Source organism: Ictalurus punctatus, chromosome 15 (assembly GCF_001660625.3).
Source record: "Ictalurus punctatus breed USDA103 chromosome 15, Coco_2.0, whole genome shotgun sequence".
Classification (NCBI taxonomy): domain Eukaryota; kingdom Metazoa; phylum Chordata; class Actinopteri; order Siluriformes; family Ictaluridae; genus Ictalurus; species Ictalurus punctatus.
Window position 1 is genome coordinate 13,873,126 of NC_030430.2, and position 18,138 is coordinate 13,891,263.

At 37.4% G+C, this 18,138-nt stretch overlaps 1 protein-coding gene across 2 annotated transcripts in view; it reads left to right on the forward strand.

Moving 5' to 3' along the window:
- Positions 1–18,138, forward strand: part of nol4lb (nucleolar protein 4-like b) — a 105,070-nt gene that overhangs the window by 21,461 nt on the left and 65,471 nt on the right. For both annotated transcript variants that reach the window (XM_017487782.3, XM_017487783.3), the window contains exons 3-4: positions 2,769–2,880; positions 6,652–6,761. In XM_017487782.3, coding sequence (XP_017343271.1) covers positions 2,769–2,880; positions 6,652–6,761 — 222 coding nt within the window. The remainder of the gene's footprint in view (positions 1–2,768; positions 2,881–6,651; positions 6,762–18,138) is intronic.

Consider the following 18,138-nt stretch of genomic DNA (forward strand, 5'->3'; position numbering starts at 1 on the left):
GGTATCAGCAATTAAATAAAAATTAAAAGATGCCAAGAAAATCGTACAGAAACAGCTGGTCTTTATTTGGGGTTAATTAGAGTAATTTCATTGATGACAGCTGTATGATAATTACTTTTGAACATGAGACTGAATGTGATTGGTTCATTCTGAACACAGCCACATCCCCAATTATAAAAGGGTGTGCACACAAGGTTATTGTAACATCCCCCCCCCCCCCCCCCCCCTAAAATGTTTGATTAATTGTTTTTCACTTAATGCTTATATGTTATAATTTCACATTGAGGGTGGGAAAAGTTCTGACATGATTTATTTTGGTTAAAAAAATGATTTCACCACAAAAACTACAATTTTGTGTCCACTGTATTTTGTACTTTATACAAATACATCACCCGTTATTAGACTTTCTCATTTGTGTAATTTGATGAGCTTTGCCCATATCACACTAAACCCTCCTGTGATACTGCCCTCTAATGGACGGATGAAGGACTGCATGTAAACCATGACTGCACAGCTTCATCAACACCTCTTCAACACCTTTGTGTTCCACATCAACAGCGTTCTAACAGATGTACAAACATAGTCTTGTTTGCTCTAATGTATAATTGATGGATATCTGTGTTTTCAACTCTAACACACACAGCTGGCTGTGTTCCATTCAAGCCTGCTGGCTGTATAGCATGGCAGCGATCCAGAGCCTGTTCTGGTCTGAGGGTCTTGACATCGAGCCTCCCTGCTGAGCAGAACATCTCTGTGGCATTATTCCAGTTCCCCTGTTATTGTATAGAGCACTGAGTCAGGGTAACACTGGCAGGGGGAATTGCTTTTCAGCTGCTGGGACTTGTATCCAGCAGGGATGGTTTTTTTTGTTGTTGTTGTTGTGTGTGTGTGTGTTTTTTTTTTTTTTTTTTTTTTTTACAGTGAACTCCATACAGGAGAGTACACTAGGGTGTAGGCGCAGGGCTTTGCGGATTTTTTTTAATAGTCCCTTGCATTTGTAGCACACCTACACTGGTCTGCTGCTGTGGTGCCACGGTCACCCTATGTTTGTTTTCTTGAGCCTCAGGGGAGAATGTGGATTCATTGTGGGGGTGTGTTTTTTTTCTCTTTGACTCCCTTTCTCTCTTCATCTTAGCCTGGGCTGCTGCGGGTTTGTATAGGGAGGAGGTGAAATAATTAGAGAGATTGTAATTGAGAAAGAGGGAAAGAAATCAGTGGAGAATGGAAAAAAAAAAATAGAACACAGCAAGGACAAAGCACAGATGCTGATGAATTGCTTAGAGAGACTGTTATGAAGCATTGATTTATATATATATATATATATATATATATATATATATATATATATATATATATATATATATATATAAAATATGACATAATATAATATAACAAAAGTTATAGGCACCCTATTTTTTTTTAGTACATTATCGAGTCAGTACAAAAAACATTTTAGATTTCCAAACATTAGTTTTCTAGCACAAAAATCAATGTTGCAGGAAAATGTTTGTATGTCAGTAAAGAAAGCGGCATATTACATAAGAGACCACTTTTCAGACAGAAAACACAATGAAGGCTGCTGGGTTTTGCTGCGGAAATAAGAATCAAGTGTGACAGTCAAAGTCTCCTAAAGAATGCTGGCTGGTTCTGTAAGATGCTCAGTAAAACTTACAGCTCACTTCCTTATAAAACTGCACAAATTTTACCAGAGACTACTACTAATTTATTTTAATATAATTTAATATAATATAATTTAATATAATATTTTAATTTTTATATTTCGTCGCACCAAATATTGCCTATGTTTCATTTATTTCTGTTTACTGCTCTTTACAGTATTTTTGAAAAATGTAGAAACATTTAATTTCATTACGTTTGAAGGCATCTTTGCTGTACAGCATTTCTTTGCATGTGCCTAAGACCATTGCACATTACTGTGTATTTGTCCTTTTATTTTTATATATATATATATATATATATATATATATATATATATATATATATATATATATATATATATATATATATATATATATATATAAAATGAGGTTTTATTTTGGTAGTGGTCTCTCTTCATTTTAATAAGAGTCAGACCCCTCCAGCACAGTCTCAGTCACTGCTGCTCACTGATTTAAGAACCTGATTAGCACTTCATTTGCCTTTCCCCGAATTAATGAAATTTAAATTTAGATTGGATGCTGTCTCTCCACTGATAAACTACCTTTGTTCATGGTGTGTGTGAGTATGTGTGTGCGCCCTGATACCTTGCTTTTTTTGTGTGTGCGTGTGTGTGCAGTTGATTGACAGAGACTCTGTCACCAAGGGCTGCAACTGACATTTCACTGTCACACCTTCTACTCTTGAACACACACATACACACACATGCACCTAAAAATCCCCACGTTCCTATAAGCCACTACAGATCACCGGTGGCTGTGTGCTCGCTGTTAAGCAGACCGAATGAGAGATGACGCTAACAGTGATTCAGAATGGCACATGGTGTGTATGATCGGCTCACAGGGAGGTAAAAGAGGCTCGGCTAGCTGCAGGTGTTATGGATATGTGTTCAGGAGATGAGTTTCTATCACAGGTTTCAGCTCTGTCCTCAATCCCTCAATAGGAGCATTACATTTGAATGACCACAACATGTCAACATAGCACAAAAGTACAGCGATATCAGCTGATCAGACGATGAAACGTTTCTAAAATTGACATTTTCAACTCTGAAACGTAATAATAAATATAATCTCTCTCTGTTTCTGTCTCAGATAGCAGAGACATATGCGTTTCTGCCTAGAGAAGCAGTGACCCGATTCCTGATGGGCTGTGGAGAGTGTCAGAAGAGGATGCACATCAGCCCAAGTGGAGCCGAATGCAAGGGTACGACACCCAAAAGCTCACTGAAACATATTCGTACTTATAGTCCACATTAAATGGCATAATGATATTTACCATAAAATATTATTTAGTGTTATAAATATGAATTTGAATAGATCCATTTCAAATTTTCTATAGTTTTAGTATAGTTTAGTATCTTAAGGATGGGTGTTGGTGTTATTATTATTATTTTTTTTAGTCTTTATTAATTTTTTTTTTATTTAGTGATTTTAGTTCATAGGACAGTTGTGAAGCTGTTTTGTGTTTATTATTTAGAGAAGAGTGCGCGAATTCACAATTCGTGTTTTTGAAGCATTATAATGATTTAAAACAAAGGTTTAAAAGGACAACATTATAATGTATTTAATTAGAATATATTGATTTTTGTAAAAAAAAAAAAAATCTAGTTTTTGTTTGGTTCATGATACTGTAATTTTATTTCAGTTTACATTTTTAAGAACTAAAGTTTCTTTAAAATGATAACTAGCCATGCATTAATTAGCAGACACAAAGGGAGTACAAACATAGCAATCAGGTTGAGATTTCAAATGATATTTATACCTGCTCATTTCATGCATTTTGACCATCAGGATTGGGATTATTCCAACACGAGGAAACATGCACCTAAGAAAATTAGTTGCAAATGAATCAGATTTAAATCTGATTGCTCAAACCATTTCCAGATGTCTGATATTGGATTTTCAGGGTTCCCACGGGTCATGGAATTTCTGGAATGTCATGGAAATTTAATAAAGTCTATTCAAGTCACGGAACGTCAGGGAATTTGATCATTTTGTGGTTGAAGTCAGGGAATATGGGGGAATTTTGTTTGTAAGTTTTTCAAATGTATTAGCTTTTATATATATATATATATATATATATATATATATATATATATATATATATATATATATATATATATATATATATATAAATGTACTTAAAATGGCTTATGGTACCTTGTAAATTAATTGATTTTATTTCCATTAAAGAAATATATTTTGTTTTATTAGGACCATTTTGTTTATGAGGTGTAAAGATTAGTCATGAGATAAGTATATTTACATTTTACATTTATTCATTTAGCAGACGCTTTTATCCAAAGTGACTTACAAATGAGAAAATACAAGCAAAGCGATATATCAAGCAGAGAACAATACAAGTAGTGCTACTATACAAGATTTATAATTGAGTTCCAGAAGAAGCAAAGTGCACAGAGTAGAGGTGTAAGTGCCAGAGTAATTTTTTTTATTTATTTATTTATTTATTTATTTTTTAATGGGTTGGTTACGTGTTCACGGAAGAGGTGGGTCTTTAGAAGTTTTTTGAAGATGGTGAGTGATTCTGTGGTCCGGGGTGAGGTTGGAAGTTCATTGTTCAAGTTCATGTTCTTTTTAAGCAATGAAAATGCACTGAAAATGTCTATTAACCAAGAAATCGAGCTTACAGATTTAATGGGTTAAAATAGTTTGTTTTTTTCTGCTCAGTACCCAGGCAGTACATTCTTCGTACAGTAGGTCATAGAAATTCAAGATTTTGGTCAGGGAAAAGTCATGGAATTTTACATTTGCCTTAGAGTGGGAACCCTGGATTTTGCCACATGATGTATGTAATGTGTACATTTCTCTTTACCATTTAACAATCAAAAATGTATGTAATCTATATCTGTAGAAGTTTTAGATTGAAAATGGTATGCAAAATCGTACAACTGGGAAAACAACGACAAAAAAAACAAAAAAAAAAACAAGACGGAACACAAAGTATCGGGTCGAATGTAGAGAGCTGATTTCATTATTAAAACAGATCGACAGTGATGGGATTTCAATCTGGCTAACTGGAGAAGCATTTGACTACAAGTGTAAATGCATGCGATTAAAATGTTATCCGGATGAAATGACGAGGTGTAAATGAGGTCTTCATGACACAACATTGAGCATATTCGAAATCCCGAAGTGAAATGTGTCTCTACACTGGCATAATGTCCCCACGTCCACACAGGTCCAGGTTCTGCAGAGATGATTGGCAGTAAAGGGATTCGCAGTCCCAGAGAACAAATTCCCCCCTAACACTTTGGCTCTTGGTCTCTGTCCACTCCGACCTCATTTCCTGAAGTTCACGGGTCCCCACCATCTAGATCCCTCCATCAGATATATCACACACATTCGCAAAAGACATTCATTAGGCTGTGATCACTGGAGTGTCTTGTCCTCTCTGCACGCTGCAATTAGCCCAATTATGGCCCTTTTACTAAAAAATCACACTCCCAGGACACCAGATTTCTGCAGGAAGGAGATAAAATGGGGATAGGGAAGGTTTGGGATCGGGGAAAGCAAAGACATGAAGAGTCCAGTGGGGGAGGAGCTGGATGGAGAGATCCTGTCAAGGACACTGAAAGCAAAAAATAAGAACCATTATGAGCCAACCATTCCCAGACCCACTCCTGGGTGTGAGATAAACACACACTCATACACACACACACACACACACACACACACACACACACACACACACAGAACACCTTCAGGCTTGATCTGTCACAGCCTTGTGTGGCAGCATGAGGACAACATTGGGTGTCGCTCATAAAGCGAGTGCTAATTGGCTTCCTACCCCATGGGGGTCCGTTCCCCCCCTCTTCACCCCTCTCCTTGCCCCTCTATATAGCTCCAGCTACCCACGCAAAAGTTCAGCTCTAAATTATTAAATGTGATTAATTACTGTGCACACAGGCTGTTTTTTTAATCAACTCAGAAGCTGTGGCTTGTGTCAGTTCTTTCAGCTCTTTTTACTACACCATCAGAAAAATATTGCAATATTGCAAAGTAGATATTATATTTAACATCACAGAATAGGTACTGTACATTTGGACCTGAACAATGTTTCTGGAAGTAAATCTGTATAAAAGGAGAATATGAGGCGAGTGGTCAATATTGCCCAATATGAACACCTGTGTTTGAGCTTGTACTTCTGAGTGTGTCATGTGTTTGTGTGTGGGATTATTAGCAAGTTATGGGTTCTTTTATTCAAATCTAAATATCCTTTAGATTTACTGTACTATTTCATTATAATGTGCTACTTGTCATTTTAAATCAATGATTTAAAGTGAACGTCATTGGCATTCTAAATTGCACATTAATATTAATATATAATCTGTTAATATTTCCTGCTTAATCAACAGTCATTGATTCGTGCACACTTTCATTCGTCAGTTTCATACGTGGCCACACTTCCTGACTCAAGACCTGAAAAGACCTTCACGCAAAAACACACACACACATGCATGTGTTCTTTACTAAATGTATCTCCAATGTTACAGTTACTGTCTCAGGCATTCATCAGGATCTTCATTATTGAAGTGTTTTAAAAAAAAAAATTAAAAAAAAAATTATTTTTTAAAAAACTGCTGATATATATATATATATATTTTTTTTTGGGGGGGGTAGGGGCTCAATTTGCATATGCATATACAGTTCACATGCATTATTATAAATTGGGCATTGCAAATGAAACATTGTTAATGGGACAAGAAAACTGGGCAATGTGTGTGCATGTAGCATGATGGGCTTAATTTACTGTCCTCTAGTGGTGAGACAGAACAGCTTTACACACACTACAGAGTGAAGCATGTGCACCAACACGGTCCCTTACAGTGTCCCTCGATAAATGGCATTAGCAACATTTATTTATTTAATAGGGCATTTGATACTATTGCTAAAAATGATTGATTACATACACAGTGCCATTGTGCTGATCCTGTCAATGCTGTCATTCCTCCAGAAAATGACCGGCCTGCGTCTCTGGCCCCTGACCTCATCGACTACAACATGCCTTTGACCACCACCTACCTGAAACAGATGAAACTGCAGTGCATTAACAACAAGGAGCAGGTACACCTCATACTCAGATTTTTATTCCTCACTCATAACAGTTCTGCGTGCTGGTCTCTTTCTCTGACTGATCCATTCTCTATGCTACTCTGTGGTTGTTCACGTGCAGTTCAGGTGTTTTTGGTATTACTGCATGAACTTGTGATTAGACATTTGTGTGTGATTAGACATTTACATCAGTTATTTTGTATATTAAGTGTTTTGAAAGGAATCTCTGTGCCAGATTGCACTGCTATACAGAAGCATTACTGAAATCTAGTCACACAGCAGACATCGGTCTCTTCTTTCATTTTATTTTGGGAAATTCTTGGGGATATTTTTGAAGTACGTATCATTGGAAAGCGGATAATTAGTTGTGGGAAATTAATTTGGTATCTTTAATACAAATCAGTAAGCTCAAAAGGGACATTTACCTTGAGAATAATTTCTAACAGCAGCAGCTTGTGACCATAGATTTTGGTGGGGCAGGATGGTATTAATACTGACAATAATTCCACGAACAAAATTAAGTCAGAAAGATTCACACTCGACGTATTACGTAGGCTACTATCTATCATACAGCAGGTGTTTTTGCCAGGTTTCAGCAAAAAATTTCCAAACCTGTACTACTGTAACTACTGTACATCTGAAAAAACACAAAAAAAGACCTGAAACTAGCCCAAATATTTTGGCCATTGGAAAATGAAGACACTTTTTTATTTCTCCCCCTCAACCTTTGAGTGAGAAACAAGGTTTCTGGTGTACAAATATTATCCACTTCAAAATCCCGCTTTTCTGCTCTCAATCTTTGCAACAATTCTTACAGTATAAATGGTCTTTTACATCATAGACACATCATCTGCACTTACAGTTGCCTTTGTTTGGAAATTTCTTGGATTTAATTATGATAATTTTCTAGGAAACAAGATGTTGGCAACTGCAGCGTAATTTTAAACTAGCCCAATTTGGCAGCCCTGTTATTAACTGAACTGTCCACTGCTCCTCCTCCAATGAAAATGTTCATAATCTGAGCATGGGGCAGCATGATTCTTCGCCCAATGGGCCTCTTTGGAAGACAAATGGGGCAGTGAGTGCTCTTCCCTACAGTTGTGCAACATCTAGAATGGCAAAATCTCACCAAATATCTGTCAGATAGCAAAATAAATAAATAAATAAATAATTTAATCATTGGTCACTCAAAAAACTTAATCAGTATTTCAATGGAAATTAAAATGTATGGAGTTGTGAATGGAGACTTTATGAAGATTTATAAACATTTTGTTGAACAGTTGATATAATGATTGACCCAGTAGATGAGCAGCCACTGATATCTAATACATATTATGAGGATATAGAAGAGAAAGAGAGAAAACTTATTCTGGTCATATACAAGATGTCGGACTTCAATGCGGATTGTAAATTGTCTCATGTTTAGAAGCCAGATCAATGCAGGCTATGATATATTTGAATTAGTCTATTAACTCTGCCTTTTTCCTGGGCCAGTTTAAGTCAGGCCAATAATAAGCGGCCATGGATATCTACAGACAGAGCATCCTCAATGTTTTTTTTAAAAAAGGTTGAGTTTAAAAAAAAAAAAAAGCACAGTTGAGTTTTCTTCCTGTAATGATTCAGTTTGTACTTCTGACCTCCTTCTATAAAAGGGCAAATATAACCGACTCACTCTCTGCAGACTGCTGAGGTGTAAGCTTTGCACAGCAGAGCTTTAATTGCTGCTCTCGACTCTCGCTGCATTTAAGTATAGTTGCTTCTGGTGAGAACATAATTTCAAACACCTATTGGGGTACATCTGCTAAACCTGTCAAACCACTGTGGGTGGGTGGGTGGTTAAGTGTGTGTGTCCGTGTGTAGTGTGTGTGTGTTTGGGAGGGGGGGATGATAACTTTGGAGAGAATCAGGGTTAGCTGTTTTCTAATTAAGCAGTTCCCAGAGCAGCAGGCTTATTAGCTGAGGTGTGGGGAATACCAGTGGAGTGCCAATTTACTGTAGAATGTCAAAGCGATCCATCAGCCACCATTCCTACAGTAACACACACGATATTTGGGTTTGAGCCAGCTGTTTCTAAACATTTAACTAGTAGTATTAGGCAGTATTAGATTTATTTTTTTTTTAATGAGTATTTTCAATTATTAATAATTTTTCAGGATTTTCTGTACATTACAACAACAATAATAATACCTACAGCAAATACAGCAAAATCACAGAAAAATGACAATTTCCGAAACTATATTAATTTACATGTTTATTAATCACTAGAAATATAAGATTGTACAATCTTGGTATAGTTCACTTTCTATGAAGTACTCATAAGGCCGTAGGTTTTAAGAATTTGAACTGGCTTGGGTATTTCAGAAACTGCTGGTCCCCTGCGATTTTCAAACACAACAGTGTAAAGTTATACACAGAATGGTGCAGGAAAACAAAAAATATCCAGTGAGCGACAGTTGTGTGTGAAATGCATTGTTTATAAGTGAAATCAGAGGAGAATGGTCAGACAGAGCTGACATGAAGGCTAAGGTAACTCAAGTAACCACTCTTTATAACCATGTTTAACAGAAAAGCATCTCAGAGCACACTACTGTACATGCTAAACCTTGAAGCCCCTGGGCTACAAAAACAGAATACCACATTGGGTTGCTGAAGTGTTCTTCTGCTTTAGTAGTCCATCCGCATCCTTTTTATGACAGCTGTTGTTGCCAACCCACACCTCACAACCTGACTTCATTTACACAGAAGAGACAAGTCAGACCATTAAAGTACAGGCATACAGATCCCTTCAGAAATCAATCAATTAAACAATAGGTTCTTAATCCATCTGATTTTGAAAACAAATAACATTTGTTTTAATTTAAATGTGGCCTCAGTTTGAGATGGGTAAGTTTTAAAACATGATTGGATTGAATAGTCAATTCAATTTGTGCATGACCTCTGCAAGTGTGCACATTCTTTATAACGGCTCTATTTGGTTTTCCATTAAGAAATCCTGATGTGTTCATAAATATGGATTGAATTAGAATAGATTTAATTGTCATTATAACAAGCGAAATGGCTCAAGACCTGTTTCCTTTGCTTTATGGACATATTTAAATGAAAACACAGGCTCCTTTATGAACCAGGAGTACCAGGACTTGCATGACCAATGGAAACCGTGTGATGAATGAATATAATTGTTTCTTGGAATTCAAATTGGACAATGGCAATCAGTTTTGGGTTAGCCACTCAGGGGGCCAATGATATTAGCTTAGCTCCGCGTCTGACAACCAACCTCTCTCTCTTTCTCTCACTCACACACTCACACACACACACCTGCATTTCTCCAAATGCATCCCACACTGTGGTGCTATTTTATTCACATCCATCAAATCCATAAATCCAGAGCTGCAATTTCTTGTCATATACAGTACTTTAACCTGCATATCGGTTGTTTCATTGTTTGTGTTTGTTCATTTGGAAAATGTCTTTCAGAAAATAGGAGGATCTGCAACTCTGCGTTTTAATCTGTTCTCTCTATTTATAAATAGGAGCGATATGTACAGTATGAGAATTTTGATATGTGAAATTTTTAGAAGACCGAATTTAGGATGCTTTTTCCATCCCTGAGGATGCATGAAATATAAGAAGGGGTGGAAGCAGTTAGTCTCCAGGAAAGACGTGCACTCCCTTAAAAATAGCAGTAGATGTTCTGGGACTCCTCAGTTAGGCAAATTGGGTGGAAGAGAAAGTAAAATCAACATGGCAAGACGCAAGCATAAAAGCACACTGGCATAAATGTCTGCAATGATTGAAAAACAAGAATAAAAGAGTAGAGGATGCACTCATCAAGGCTGGCTGGTTGGCATCGCAGGATGTGTGTGTGTCAATTCAATAAAGGAGGAAATGAGCAGCATCCTTCCTCCAGACTCCAGTTTGGGGGGGTGGGGAATGCAGGGAATTAAAGAGGGAGGGGTTGTTCATTTTCAATTCTGACCTCCCTTTCCAGTTAATATATTGCTAAAGGAGACTTGTTTCTTTGTCACTCTTTCTCCTTTTGGTAAAGAATGAGCAGAAGGCATGATGTGACCGGGGTAATTATACTTGGAGTTTACAGTAAAACTAGCCTACTAGTTGAGCAGGAAAATACTGCAAGTAAAAATGTACTCGCGTACACTCCGTTTCAACTTTCGAATGCTGTTGGGAAAGTTTACGAACGAAACTACTTTCTAATTCCAGGTTTATTTGTACACAGTGACATTTGACATTTTAATCAGTATGTTGGTATTTATTCAGAATGGGAAAGCATGTTCTTTTTAATGAAACCTGCCAAATCTGTTTCCCAGAAGTCATCTGAAGGTTTGCAGCTTGTAAAGCTGCATACAGTAGGAGGTAATTTCATTTCCAACGTATGGTTGCTGTTGGAGAAGCCATTATTACAGAAGCCATTATTAATCTAGTAAGACAGCAGTAGTAAGTACATTGGTAACTCTAGACAGACTATACTTTTAGTTTATAGTATAGTCTTTAAAGGAGCAGCGACTGTTTTCAAAATGATGAAGCCACATCATGACCATTGTTTGTGTTTTTAAAGATGCCTTTCAAAGTCTCTCATAAGGATGTTTCTTGTCATATTTATAAATGTTCCACAAAGAAGGAAAAAAATAAATATAGACCATTTTACTGTAATAACAATTATCTTTCTGGAGGCTTTTTTTTATATTCTCGATTTAATATTGGATTATTCTTGGAAAGCAGCATTGTTCTATTTTGCCTGTAGGTGGCAGGTTTTACAAGCAGTTCTATAACTGGTTATAAAGTGTGTGCGTGCGTGTGTGTGTGTGTGTGTACAATACAGCACATACTCTGCACCTATGATTTGGATGTGTATGTATATACACTGCCCTGCACTAATATTGGCACCCTTGGTAAATATGAGCAAAGAAGGCTGTGTCTTTATTGTTTAACCATTTGATCTTTTGTTTAAAAAAGTCACAAAAATACTCTGCTGTCATGGATATCAAACAATTGCAAACAAAACACAGGTTTATAAAAATATATATTTGTTAAATATAGGTGTGCAACAATTATTGGCAACCCATGAATTCATATGAGAGAAATATATTTGAAGTATATTTTTTAATTTAATGATTTATTTTTTAAGTACACATGGGTGACTAGGAATAGGAAATTGTTCAACCAATCAGTTCGACTTCTTGTTTCACAGGGCTATAAATATGAGGTAACACAGGCCAAATTCCCTTAGTCATTCATCACAATATAGCAGGGATGTGTGGTAAAAGGTTGTTGAGCTTTACAAAATGGGAAGTGGCTATAAGAAAATAGCAAAAGCATTGAAAATGCCCATTTCCACCATTAGGGCAATAATTCCTGATGATGTTCCAGTCAACTGGAAATGTTATGAAACAACCTGGAAGAGGACGTGTGTCTATATCGTCTCGACGCACTGTGAAGTGGCCAAAAAGTCTCCAAGGATCACAGCTGGAGAATTGCAGGTTGTTTTCGTCTTTGGGTCAGAAAGTCTCCAAATCTATCACCACAAGTTCTTTAGAAGGGTTTCAAGAAAAAAACCTCTACTCTCATCCAAAAACAAACTGAAACATCTTCACTTTGCCAGACACCACTGGAACTTCAAATGGGATCAGATTCTATGGTCAGATGAAACCAAAATAGAGCTTTTTGGCAATAAACACCAGAGAGGTAGCCATATGGAAAACTACCTCATGCCCATGGTTAAATATGGTGATGGATCTTTAATGTTTTGGGTCTGATTTTCTGCCAGAGTATCTGGACATTTTGTTAGGATACATGGCATCATGGACTCTATCAAATATCAACAGATATTCCATAAAAAAAAACAGTCTTATATGAATGAAAAGTAGATCAAATTAAAGAATTGCTTGGGTTGGAAACGGATGTAAACCGGTTGTTGTATTGCACTGTAAACTCCAGCGTCCATAGCACGCTGTGTGACGTGATGGGCATTAGCCCCGCCTCCTCCCTCGCTCGCTCACTCGCTCGCGCTGCCTGCCTCTGAGTCTCGGCGCGGTGGCTCTCGCTCCTCCAGCTGGATATGCAGCTGAAATATTAAAGCGCAGGCGAAAGGCACGGAAAGGGGCTCCCAAAACAAAGAGAAAGCACTAGCAAGAATATTTCAAAAATAGCGAGCAGAAGTGCAGGTAAGTGACCGTGTTGACTCTCTCCACATTAGCTTTATTATTGTGCTGTTATGCCGAACTGCAAAACATATACATTTGTAGGCATTCGCTCAGCGTGATTAGCCTGTACGCTTTATTTCATTAAAAAGTAAAGATGTTTAATAATAATAATAATAATAATAATAATAATAATAATAATTAACAGCTATTTTTACTCTCCAACACGAATATTGATAACCTATGCGATTTTTATTTATTTATTTTATTTTTTAAAAAAAGATAATTTCATGTTGATGGTACATGTGGTGTCCTGTAGACCCTCCTTTATTTCGTTATAGTAGGACATTGATTAATCTAGCCCACTGCGGGAAGTGACATACCGCTATTATGTCCCCTAAACATCTGCAAAACATTTCTATATTAAATAGTAAATGTATTAAAAATGACCATGCACATAACGGATATGTTTTCTGAATGCATTTGAAGGACTCGCATTAAAATGCATGGCGTCTCTCAGCGTTTATTGATTTTTTATTTTTTTTATTTTTTTTATAGACGAGTTGGTCTTTGTTATTTTACGTGATTACCTCCTTGTTGTTTTTGTTTGTTTGTTTGTTTGTTTGTTTGTTTTGTCTTGGCGTGTGGAGAGAGTACAAACTTTTTAGATTGCTCATTCATTTATGGCAGTATTTCACAGAGTTGAACTGTCATGCAAAATATTACAGCACTGTATTTTCAAAACTGGTGACAATACTCCAAACTTTTTAACCTCTTTATTTATTTATTTATTTATTTAAACTAAGGAAAGGAAAACAGCTCAATTTTCAGTAACTAATTTGTTCACAGTGTTAATCCTCTCGACTGGATAATGACTCGACTCGACTTTCCCCTACAAGAAGTTTTAGGGACTTGTAATTCAGATTCCTATACAGATCCGCTTCATGTCATCATCCCATTCTGTGCGCCATCTGACATTAGGGCCATAAGTTTGTTTGTTTTTGTTTGTTTTTCCTGGATTTTGTCTCAAGTTTACATGATTCACTTGGCCTAAATATGCCACACTAAAAAAATTTACGCTTAGAAGAAGTGTGGTATATTTAGGCCAAGTGCAGCATGTAAACTTAAGACAAAATCCAGGAAAAACAAACTTACCTACTTTTGGCCATATTCCAGTCTAGTCCTGGATTTATAATGTCAGACAGTTGGGAAATGGATATGAAGCTGATCTGTATGGGAATCTGACTGCAGAGCAGACTATCTGAATTACGAGTCAATAAACTTCTTTTTACTGCGTTGTATTGCACTAGTGCATACGTTTAGGTGTACTATCCAAACCAGGTTTATTTATTTGTTTGTTTGTTTGTTTAAATTTAATTAGAAGTGTCAAAAGCTTTCAATCTTGCAATCATTCTCTCGACAGCATCAGCTTGGTGCAACTGAAATCCAGTAATCTCTTAGAAAACGTGTATATTTGTGCACATTTACGACCTGTCCATCGCATTAGGCTGCATATAGAAATGGACAACCCTGGCATTAATCCCTTTACAGTGACCGTTTCAGCTAGTGAAGGGATAAAAGCTTCAAAATGCTCTTTACACTGCACGGCCTTCTGCCGGAGCGTTACAAGGATCAAAACTTCCAAAATACCCTCACTTTCTAAACGCAAAGTCAAAATTTCCAGAGCTTTCCAGAGCCGCGCTGCGAGGTAGCAACGGGTCCTCTCTGTCGTTATCTCTCTAGCTCTTTCTCCTTCCTACTTTTACTATTGCTTTCTCATTCATTCTCTCTCTCTCTCTCTCTCTCCCCCATGCTATTTCTTCTGCCTTTTTCTTTTGCTCACTCTCACACTGTCCCCTCTCTTCTCCGTCTCTCCCCTGCTCCACCCTCTCTCTGTCCCTTCGCTCATTGTTCTTTGTCTTGTTCATCTGCATTCTAGTGAATGTTCCATTCTGCTTCTCAGAAGGCCTGTACCACCCTACGCTCTTCTCTAAAAAGTACTGTAGAGCCTGGCATCAAATTCGGAGGCTTATACACACACACACACACACACACACACACACACACACATTTGGGATTTCTCTAAGCACTAAGAGCTTTTCTGAGTGGTCTAGCACAGCTTACTAATCAGATTTGAAAATATGTTTGCAGACTTAATTTTTTCCCTTGTGCTATCATGATTTGGCAGAGTTTAAAATTGAAAATGGTGTTGTTCTCCTTCAGAGTCCTTCATTACCCGCATTGCATTATCATTGTAGTCGCTATAGAGTTGTCAAACAGAACTCCCCAAACATCTTTTTTTCTTTTTTTTTATGACAAAGAAAGCCTGCATCTTTTTGTATCATGTCCTTCTCAGCCCATGTCAGTGTCAAATTAACCAATGGACCTCTCTCCTGCAAAGAGGCAAAGCAATCCCCGCCATGCAATTTCCTGTCTTTTTATTGCTCGAGTCCTAAAGGGGGATATGGGATGTGACGTACTGACTCCCTGTTGCCCTACTGCTCTACTGAGTGGCTCTGCACTCAACTGGTGCTGCCTGAGGTGGAGTTTGTGTAAAGCTCAAGCAGCGAAACGCTGAGTCTCCACATAGACCGTCTCAAGGTTACACGAGAGGATGCGCAGCTTCTAATCTTATTCCAACTACTCTCTGTGACTTGACCGTGCACTGAAATTCCTATTACTCCTCAGCAGGTTCCTCACTCAGGTTTAATCGGAGCTTTCATTTGCCTGAGATCAGCGTTAATCTGAGAGCAGTCAATGTTTTGAACTCATGAGGTTTTGTCCTTGATTTGCCCCTCACCCCCCCCCCCCCCCCAACCCCATTTCATTACCATTAATAATTGGTCTTTTGTGTAATGCACTTTTGTACGTGTGATATGCTTGTACTCTTGCGTACCACGCTTGTTACTAGTGCTAAAAAAAAAAAACATCCCAGAATTTATCAAAGCTGCTTTTGTCATGTCCACAATAAAACTGGACCAGATCAGACAGACAGGACAGAGCTCAGTAAGCAGAGGTCACTGAGACAGATATTTTCTCTCTCTCAAAGAGCAGCCGTCGGAGGCAGAGGTCAGGAGCAGCAAGGTCGATCCGCCACTCCTCTGCAATGACATGAATAAAGCCATTAATTCAGTCTGTTTTTCACAGGAAGTGAGGGTATTTCTTCTTCAAAGCATTTTTTTTGTACATTGTAGTCATATTCCTTTGTGCATGCTGCTCTGAAAAACAGCTCGATTTTCCATCATGGTAGGAGAAATACCAAAAGAATAATTTTGTATATCCACTTTCTGGCAAAATGTTTTTGTGTAGTGTTTGTAAAATGTACACTTTTCCCTGACTAGTTCTGTTAAATGAAATCAGGGTCCACTATGAAAAAGCTAATAATAATAATCATAATAATAATAAACATGTTCATGTTAACATCACTGCAGTTTTATTTGCTTGGCAAGAATGCCTCTCTGCTCGACGTTCACAGTAGCTGAAATGCGGTGTTTGTCTCGTCTCAGCTGAAATCTGGATCACTTGTTGCTCGCAGTTCTATTTATGATGCAGGCAATATATGAAGTGATTTATATTGTGTTTCCGCTGAAAGTCTTACCAAAAAACCAAACCAAAAAAAAAACAGTTTAGCATGCGTGTATAAGATGGCTAAGGAGTTGAACATGGCTCACTTTAGCAATTACATGCATCATGCTGGTTGTTTTTTGCTATAATTTTTTTTAGATAATGTTGAAGCATGGTATTCTCTGTGTTGCCAATTTAATAGGCCCACCTAATATCTTTATACAGATTGTACCTGCCTGCATATGACATGTCTGCTGTGGTGTGTGTTATAAATCAGGCTGACCAGTTTCATTGCTTAGGATTAAATTGAGAACTGGACTGGGGAAGACAAGTGGCCTTATTGACTCTTTTGAGTCTGGCATGTTTGTTAACACTAAGCATTCTTCAGTCCTTTTTTTGGGCTGGGCAATATGACAAAAATATCATTTCACAGAACTTGAGGACATTTCTACGATACACGATGTTACCACGATATATAATTTAGCTAACAAACTGTCTGCAAAACAGTAGTAACATATAAAAAAAAAAAAAAAAAAAAGCTAATCTGAGTTTGACGATACCTTTCTTTAATGCCTACAAAGACAAAGAAGATTAAGTTTAGAAAGAAAAATGATGTCAAATCAACAGAATCCATTCAATGGCATGTAATTATTAAAAAAAAATTTTTTTTTAATGTAAAAACCGCATCACCATACCACAATATCTCAGAAAAGTGTATTGTGTAATCAGTTATCACAGTATCGATATTATATAGATATATCGCCCAGTCCTACTGTTGTCCTGGACTTTTTATGCACAACCAGTATAGGGTTGACACAAAATGGTGCAAAAAAAAGCTAAAAACTATCAGTGACTAGTAATCCTGTAGATAAAAAAAGTGCTTGCACATGATTCACATCTAGACAAGTAATATTAGAGTGCGCCACTCTGTGTTTAAATATACTACAGCAGACGAAGACCATGCCGGCTGCTGCTGTTTTTGAGAAAGAACAATAAAACTTACTAAAGAGTAAAAGGGAAATAGTCTGAATGGACAATGTTAGGTTCCTTTAGCATCATACTGATGGACGGATCAGAGTTTGAAACAAGCAAGAGTACATTATGGCAGTGGTAGCGATGCACTGTAGTGCCCTTCATACTCCTCTGAGTAGCATGGCGCATCTGAACATCACTGCTGAACAGGTTTTCCCCTTTATGGCCATAGTTAATCTGCAGTTGAACGGACACTTCCAGCATGATAATGCGCCCCTGTCACAAGACACACATCATTAACAGGTTTCGTTGCTTCGGTTGCCTGCAAATCCTCTGCTATAAACCCTTTTGAGCATCTGTGGGGAGTGAAATGTGAAATGGGTTGATTACAGCTGTCCAGTTTTCAGCAACTCTGCAACACAATCATATCCACATGGTACCACGGTACCACATTCTCACATCTTGTACGGTTCATGCCCATGTGAGTTCAGATGGTTCTAAAGGCCAAAGGAAGTGTAATGCATCACTAGATAGGTGTGCGTATGAAAATTTGTGTGTGTGTGTGAGAGAAAGAGCAAAAGAGTGCATGCTTGAGGGTGAGTGTGTATGAAAAAGAGAGAATGTGTGACAAAGTTTGTGCGAGTGACAGAGAGAGATAGAGTGAGAGTCAGAGTGAATGAGTGAGGAGTGTGTGAGTG